This window comes from Akebia trifoliata, chromosome 16, assembly GCF_017979445.1.
Source record: "Akebia trifoliata isolate Shusen 1 chromosome 16, ASM1797944v1, whole genome shotgun sequence".
NCBI lineage: Eukaryota > Viridiplantae > Streptophyta > Magnoliopsida > Ranunculales > Lardizabalaceae > Akebia > Akebia trifoliata.
In genome coordinates, this window is record NC_141390.1 from 23367314 (window position 1) to 23375921 (window position 8608).

Consider the following 8608-nt stretch of genomic DNA (forward strand, 5'->3'; position numbering starts at 1 on the left):
ATTAAAATAGAGGGCCCACGGTAGGATCTATCGTAATTTTCCCTTAACCATATATTCAACAAGGGGCATGTGAAATGGGTCCCAGTGTTGGGTTGGGAGTCAAAGACAAAAAAAGACACGTTGTTATTCTTCTTCAAAAATGGTTTACAAAAAATGACGATCCACGATTTTTCAACTTGTAAACATGGGGCTAGAAGTCATCCTCACCAAAAATCAGCCCATTCCAAAACTTCTAACTCATGTAAGACAAAAGTAATTGACAAAAATGTTGGCCAAAATGTTTGGTGCTGAAATAAAGTAGCGTCCTTGGCAATCTAAAGGCGTCTGTAAGAATATAAAGTCATTAAGTACTTCCTCGAAGGTCCCTTCTAATACGTGGCACAAGGACTTTGTGGGACAATTAATAAGGGTATCACTTATTTTCTTGTCTGGTTTTTTTTTTTTTTTTTTGTTTTTTCCATCCAGTCACATTGTTCTCTCTTTCTTTCATGTATTTAATTGTAGTATAAATACTAGATGGTTTTTGATTGATATATAATCAAGAATCAAATAGAGGCACAGATGTAATTTATATATACAAAACGAAGACCAGCACAACGATTCCAGCACGACTCTATAGTCTATGATCCTCTTTTCCACAAAATCATGGAAATAACATAACAGACAATTCTTCTCTGGTTTTTTTCTTCCATCGGTTCACATTGTTCTGTGTTTCTCTTCGTCTTTCATGCATTTGTCTTATAAATATTAGATGGTTTTTTATTGATATATAGTTAAGAATCAAATATAGTCTTTCAATCAATCATGAAGACTACATTCTTCTTTCTTTTTCTGTCTTGTTCTTTTGTTCTTATAAGTATAATGGGAGAAGAGATATCAGTAGCACCAGTACCAGCATCACCAAAAACACAAAGACTAGTAGTACAAGAAGCAAAAGCATTGCTGCACTGGAAAAACAGTTTGATCTCTTATTCTCCTATTATTACTTCTTCGTGGATATGGTCTGACCATCTCACCACTACTTGCAATTGGATTGGAATTCTATGCGACAATTACTTGGACAGCATCGTGGTGATAAACCTCTTCAATTCGAGTCTCAATGGCACTCTTCATCAATTCGATTTCTTGGTCTTTCCCAATCTCACCTCCCTAAACCTCACCTCTAATCACTTGTTTGGAGAAATTCCAATTCAAGTTGGATCTCTTTCAAAACTCATTTCTCTTGATCTTGGTGATAACTATTTCACGGGTACGATCCCCTCTGAAATTGGAAATCTCTTAGAACTCCGTATTCTCCGCCTTGCCAACAATTCCCTAACAGGTACTCTTCATCAACTCAACTTCTCCTCGGCCTTCCCCAATCTCACCAACCTAACCCTCAGCGACAACCAATTGTATGGAGAAATCCCATCTCAAATTGGGTCTCTTTCAAAACTCATTTCTCTCGATCTTAGCGATAACCATATAACAGGCTGTATTCCAGTGGACCTCTTTACTAGTCTTAAGAACCTCCAATTCCTTTCCCTGAAAAATAATTCATTGGAAGGACCGATTCCATCAGAAATCAAGTATCTTACCAAACTCCAAATCCTTTACCTGCAAAGGAACAAGCTCAATGGTAAGATACCCCACGAAATTGGCCTCCTCACTAACCTCACATCCCTTTCTTTATCTAATAACCCGTTTACTAGTGGGCCCATACCATCTTCGATAGGTAACCTTAGGAAGCTTGAGGCCCTATATCTCTGGAATACAAGCTTAAATTCCAGCATTCCCAATGAGCTTGGATCTTGCACCAACCTTTCTTATCTTGAACTGTCATTTAACAACCTCTCTGGTGAAATCCATCCATATTTTCTATCCAATTGGACCCAACTCCAGTCTTTGATCTTGTCTAATAATAGATTATCAGGGCACATACCAACTGAGATTGGAATGCTATTCATTTTACAATATTTGGATTTGTCCACAAACAATCTAAGTGGGCAAATACCAAAGGAACTTGGCAATTGCAATGGGCTAGAATTCTTGAAACTCAGTCATAATGAATTAATTGGAGAAATTCCTGAAACTATTTGCAATTTGAGTAATCTTGAAACCCTTCAAGGTTCTCAAAATCAATTTGAAGGACTTGTGCCAAGATGTTTAGGTAGTTGCATAAACCTAACAGTTCTGGACCTCGGAAGCAACAAGTTATTTGATACATTTCCATTTTGGATGGAGACATTGCCTTTGTTGCAGGTCCTTGTATTGAGATCCAACAAATTCTATGGTCCCATTGAACATTCTCAAACCAATCATGGTTTTCAAATGTTGCATGTTATAGATCTTTCTTCCAATGGATTTACGGGATCTTTGCCCACAAAATATTTCCAAAGTTGGAAGGCGATGATGATGGTGGTTGATGAGTCTCAGGCAAAATATATTGGAGATTACTATAAAATCTCAGTGATACTTGCAATCAAAGGATGTGATAGGGTACAAGATAAGATCTTGACCATCTTCATGTTAATTGATTTCTCTAAAAATCAATTCCAAGGTGGAATTCCCGAAGTGATAGGGGACCTCAAATCTCTTATTCTGTTGAATTTCTCTCATAATAACCTCACTGGTCACATCCCATCATCGGTTGGGAATTTAGCACAACTGGAGTCATTGGATCTCTCGCAAAACAAGCTATCTGGAGAGATTCCTCAGCAATTAATTCGCCTTACATTCCTTGCAGTAATGAATCTCGGGCATAATCAACTTGTGGGAAGCATACCACAAGGCAAACAATTTGATACATTTTCAAATACTTCTTATGAAGATAATGTGGGATTATGTGGGCCTCCACTATCAAGGCAATGCAAAGACACACATGCGATTTCTCCACCAACAGCATTCCAACAACATGTGGTTTCAATGTCCACAAGTGACTTTGATTGGAAATCTATGATGATTGGATTTGGATGTGGGATGGTAATTGGTGTTTCAATCGGATATATTACTTTCTGGAAGGAAAATGGATGGCTCACAAGGATTTTTGAAAGGAAACGACACAATTGAGGCGAAAGGTTGAAGAGAATACGTAGACTCCAGTGAAATGGAAGAGGAAGAAATGTAATAAAAAGACCAGCTTTTGTTCAATTTAACATTGTCAGCAAGGTTTATTGGAAAATTTTCATAAGATGTTGTAGTTGGTAACATTTGTTAATAAAGCAAGTTCTCTCTTTGCTTCTAATCTAATATTACCCACCAAAAGAATATATATATCTATATCTGTGTGTGTATATATATATATGTATATAGAAAACCATGGCATGAGCTTGACTAGAAGATCTTATTATGAACTTTGACTCTGTAAATATTGGGTGGTAAGAAACTTTTAAGATGTATTGTAGTATAATCTAGTCAAGGATATCGAAAACCATATCGTGTACAACTCACATCTCGTACATGTAGACTTCATTGATCAAGACTCATTGTTTCAAGTGTTAAGAGTGTTCTAACTCAAGTTCTGTTGTTTCTTTGATTAAGGGTTTTAAGCCAATCCCATCGAGAGCAATTGAGTTGCAAAGACAATTTGAGTGCTTATCTCATACATCATTTTTTTTATCAACAAGTCGGGGCAATTGAGGGCCCCTCATTTTTATTTACTGAGAGAAACCGATAGTGTTTGGTGTCCCTTATGCTAAACCATGATGGTGTTTTAAGAAATAGTATAGTGGGGCGAGAGCTGAGAAGGTATTTAAAGAGAGTGATTTTAGTAACTGGGTTGTTAATTTATCGCCCAAAAGTTACGTGGTATTTAGAAAGAAGTCCCTACGGTAGATGGGGTGATTTTTGGTTTGTAAGATTATTAATGCCTATGCAAAGGACCTAGAAACCGACTCGTCACTTGTAGCTCAAATTTTCCAATTTCCTAAGTACTAAAGCTTGATATAGGCTACATTATACAATGTCTAAACTGTACAAAAAATTAACTAGTATGAGATGCAGATCATGTTAATTAAAAGAATATACTAATTTTTCCTAGTAAATCTTATAATTTTCCATCAAGATTATTACAAAACCGGGCATGCTTGTCATATTTACATTACAATTTAGGGGGAATATACGTGTTAATGTCTGATTTGAATACCATAATTAATCAAGTTATTTTTGTAATTTGCAAGGAGAAAGGATAGATGCATTCTCCCACACTTTTTCAGGTAAACCATTCTTTCCTTTGGTTTTCTTACCATTTGCGGCAGATTTTAAGCTCCAAGTGTGTCCCTTAAAATTAAAAATCTTTCTAAATATCACTATCAAGTATCTAATCTATCTGGTAAACATTTGTTTAGGCTTTCCGGGCACACTTATATAGAAATCCAAATTTTGAAATAACTAAGGTTGTAGAGTAAACTGTTTCTGGATTCTGACAGTGAGATCAAAATGTTCTTAGTCAAAAAAGAAACATGACCTCCCACTTTTACTTTCATTATCATAACTATATATATTATTACTATTTGATAAGAAAGTCTATGAAAGAAATCTGAGACATATCACTCAATGCATTTTCTGTGGACATGCAGAACATTGGGTCGGGTTAACACATCTTCAACTACCGGCTTTCCATTTTCATAATGCAACATTGGTCCAGAAGCCTAGAAGTTCCCATCAAAAGCATAAAAATGATGAAAAGGATATCAAAAGAAGACATGAGCCACTAGCCAAACATTGCATAATACATGGATGAAATGTTCTATTGTCAGAAATGCAAATTCTAGGTCTCACCCAAATGCAATAATTTTTAATAACTGTAGTAAGATATATGAAAATGCTTGCAAGTTAAGTAACAAATTATCACCCCAGACAGTCTAGAGGACTGGCAAAATGCACATACGGCAACTGGATTTGCATCAAAACAGTCTGAAGTACTGGATGGTCGTGCACCAAAATGACGTCTACGGGGCTTAGCTCCAAATTTAGACATTGGTATATTTTCAGAATCCAAACATGTGGAGTGAGCATTAATGCCACTATTTATAGCCTTGTCTTGAAGCCCATAGTCCAACTTTTTTCTCTTTGCTTTTCTGAGATGCTCCTCTTTGATTTGGAGGATAGGTGTTCTATAAATCTCTGTATTTGTAGCATTTTCCACTTCCTTCATGATTGTGCCATTTGGTAGCAATCTCTTGACACTCTGCATAGATATTTAGATCCATTCCAGTATCACAAATTGAAAGGCCGACAGGAAATTGGAAATAAATGTTGGCAAAGCACAACAAGATATATGCTAATTAAGATTTTTTGGACGTGCAAAGGCACTATCTTTCTTCTTTTGAATCCATCTTATCAAAGGTAAAAAGTAAGTGCTTTAAAAATAAGAACACAAGGATGAAAAATCAAGTTAGCCATACAAAACAGGCACATTTTCTAGTAGAATTTTTCTGCAAAACCCATTAATGCCAAGTTTCCAAACAAATCATAAGAAAAAATATCCAATGGGTAGCCTTATAAAAGAAAAATGCGAGAGAAACAATGAGCATCTTTAAGCAATAAAAATTTCCAAGCATAAAAAATGTTAAAGAAGGAATGTGGAAAAATTAACAAAGGTAATTAAGCAAATGGCAACAGTGGGGAAGACAAAAGTGATGCTCAACATGGAGAAACTCATCATATGATAAATAGGAAGTCTAAGAAACATCAAATTACAAAAGTACAATAGAACATGAAGATAGATAAGACCAACAACATTTTCCACTCAAAGTTTTATTTAAATATTGACTACATTAAACAATGCCTTGGTGTTATTGATAGTTTCATACTCTTCAGAATGCTTTTCTTCCGTAATTTACATCTTGTGCATGAGATTGAATGTGCACAATTATGCTTTATAGTGAGTTATTGTTCTTCTCTCTCGATAATGTAAAAAATTATACAAAAGTATGGAGGTCAAAGTTTCAATTAGACCACCAAATTGGTGTCTAATAGCATCCAGTATTTATATATAAAAAAAGCCTTATTTCCCAGCAAGGACAAACCATAATGAACTTAAATCTATGTGGTCAAATTATAATGAGAAGACTTAGAAGGTTTTACAACCACAAAGTTCTCACAAGAAATATACTACCTATGAACAAGTCAAAACATTAGGTGCATCGCAAACATAGAACAAATTTTCAATACAAAAAATGTCACAATTAGAACATAAACGCACATGTTCACCGCTACGACCACTTACGTCGTCATCCAAATCCTTAGCTTCACCAAAGGATGGAGGGCTATCAAGTGATGTTTGCGTCACTTGATTCAATTCTATTCCGTGATTTTGAACCTCATTGTGATGTTTATCTTTTGACCAAAGAAACGATGATGATGGTGGAATTTGTTCACCAACTAAACCTTCTTTGCTTCCCATTTTCCCAAATTCTCTTACCTCTCCACTCTCTCTTGGCATACAAGATCTCATGGGGCTTTCAAGTTCTGATGGACAAGGAGAAAACTCGTTTATTTCTAGTCGCCCCAATCATTTCATTGCTTAATTTATCATCCTTATCCACCTTTTCCGAAGCCAAGCATTGGTTTGAAGCTTTTGTTTTTCTCAGATCTACAAAAATGATTACAACAAGAAAGAGGGAACCAAATCACCAATGTAACTCAAATTTACAGTAATTCGTAAAGGAAAACTTCCACAGAAGAGCAGAAAAAGGAGAATACCAAGAAGATCAGCTTGAGAGACCTGCTGAGAGAGATTTGCAGAAAAAGCGGCATCCATACTTTTGTAGATGCTCACCATATTTTCCATGTGAGGAGCTGATCTTAAATCTACAAAACCCAAAACTCAAATTACTTGATAAACTTATATACAATTTGGAAGTAATGTGATCAAGTTTGAGATTAAATCCACCTCGATTGACATAAGATGATTTACAGATTGGACAATCTGATGCGAACTCCTTTGAGTCCGGAATGCATGAACTGCATACAATTTCAAAGACCCAAATCAAATTAAAACACCTAGGAACATAACATCAAATTGGTTATTGTGTTTTACTTGGTTCTTGTATTTTCTTGGTTTTGATAAATTGGAGAGAGAGAGAGAGAGAGAGAGAGAGAGAGAATAATATAAATGAGAGAGACGAAAAACAGAAAATTGGAAAAAAAATTATATTATTTTATATATAAATGATTTGTTTTTGTATTTTGAGTGAGAATTCAATTTGAAAATTACCATCATTATGCATGTTTTTTGGTTAACAATTTATTATAATTACAGAAGGGTAATATTGTCAAAATGATCATTATGTTTTAAAATTCTGTTTGTAACCAGAAGCTCTTATAAATTATAAACAAACAACTTTTCCAGAACAAGATTCCAGATTTCAGATTTCAGACTTCAGACTTCAGATTTCAGACTTCAGACTTCAGACTTCAGAAGTGTTACCAAACATACCCTGAGATTGAACATTTTCAATGACCAAGATCAAATTAAAACACAAAGAAACGTCACATCAAACTAATCACCAAAATAAAATAAAAAAATACGCAAATTTAGAACAAGCAATTTCAATGACTCATATCAAATTAAAACACACCGACTACCCACTTTAAAAAATAAATAAATAACAAACTGAGATCGGAAAATTTCAAAGACACACCCAGATTAAATTAAAACACAAAGAAGTATAACATCGACGACCCACTAAAAAATAAATATATATATATAATACCTGCAGAATATATGATGGCATGGAAGCAACATTGGTCGATTGAGCAGGTTCAGGCTGCAACAGCAATAACAAGGATGAAACAGAGTATCAAAAAAATGAACTAAACTATGGAAACCCTACATTCAATCAAAGAAGTTGAAAGAAACGAACCATAAGGGGGCTCCAAACCCATTTTCTGCAAATGGAGGACCCAAAGATTGATGAATCGAGTCTGTCTTGCTGACTCCGCCATGACCTGATTTGGGTTCCAAGAAACCTCAATCACAGAAGAACCATGGCTCTCTTTCTACAATTAGGGTTTTATTGTTCTTTCATTTCCAATTTCCAATTTCCAAAATCAAGCGCGGGAATTGAAAGAGTGGTTCTTTTCCATTAGATTTTTGACAGTGTTGACGTCATTTAAGGACAATATTGCCGGGAAATGACTACTAGTTTTCGAGTCGAGCTGTAGTGAACTTCATATCGCACTTGTGCCAATCTCAAGGAGTTTACATTAAGAATTCAATAAAATCTCTAGGCAATCGTTATTTGTCCAATCACATGTGCGGTGTTACCAACATCATTTTATCTTATAAAAAATTTAGAATAGTGCTGACTTGACCTCAAAATGGACTTCACATCCCACACCTTCTTTAGATACAAGTGAAAAAGCATATATTATTCCGATCCACTTTCACGTCAAGCTATGCGATATGAGATTCAATCTTGGGTTCACTCCCGCATGACTCTATTTTATCTTATCAATTTTGGGGGAGTATTTGAATTACACGCACATTCTTTGTCCATGTGATTATTTAAATTAGAATTAAATATTTTTATATTTAAAAGAAAGATTATTTTTTCAAAAAATTACAAAAAATGAATTAAGTTGATAGACAATCTAGTGTCTTAGTAAGTCGCTGGACTGTCCA

At 35.0% G+C, this 8608-nt stretch overlaps 2 protein-coding genes across 3 annotated transcripts; one reads left to right on the forward strand and one right to left on the reverse strand.

Annotated features, from left to right (window-relative positions):
- Positions 1–861: 861 nt before the first annotated feature.
- On the forward strand, positions 862–3181 carry LOC147382946 (uncharacterized). The gene has a single exon (XM_086427249.1). The coding sequence runs from the start codon at positions 862–864 to the stop codon at positions 3046–3048; it is 2187 nt and encodes a 728-aa protein (XP_086283375.1). The 3' UTR covers positions 3049–3181.
- A 1230-nt stretch (positions 3182–4411) lies between these two features.
- On the reverse strand, positions 4412–8116 carry LOC147382947 (BRCA1-associated RING domain protein 1-like). 2 transcript variants are annotated; one of them, XR_015173233.1, is made up of 6 exons: positions 7848–8111; positions 7698–7751; positions 6875–6945; positions 6685–6792; positions 6185–6574; positions 4413–5167 (listed from the first exon to the last, which is right to left on the reverse strand). XR_015173233.1 is itself a non-coding variant. In XM_086427148.1 (5 exons), exons 2-5 carry the CDS (start codon positions 7727–7729, stop codon positions 5094–5096), a joined length of 285 nt encoding a protein of 94 aa, XP_086283274.1. In that variant the 5' UTR covers positions 7730–7751; positions 7848–8116; the 3' UTR covers positions 4412–5093. The 2 variants fall into 2 exon arrangements, 1 of the variants encoding a protein (XP_086283274.1); XM_086427148.1 differs by lacking the exon at positions 6185–6574 and having other exon boundaries at positions 4412–5167; positions 7848–8116.
- Positions 8117–8608: the final 492 nt, after the last annotated feature.

Coding starts and splice junctions, on each gene's coding strand:
- LOC147382947 (XM_086427148.1), bottom strand. CDS start 7,729: ATGTTGCTTCCATGCCATCATATATTCTGCAG. Junction 6,946..7,697: donor TGCCATCATATATTCTGCAG/GTATTATATATA, acceptor AATTGTATGCAG/TTCATGCATTCCGGACTCAA. Junction 6,793..6,874: donor ATCATCTTATGTCAATCGAG/GTGGATTTAATC, acceptor TGGGTTTTGTAG/ATTTAAGATCAGCTCCTCAC.
- LOC147382946 (XM_086427249.1), top strand. CDS start 862: ATGGGAGAAGAGATATCAGTAGCACCAGTACCAGCATCACCAAAAACA.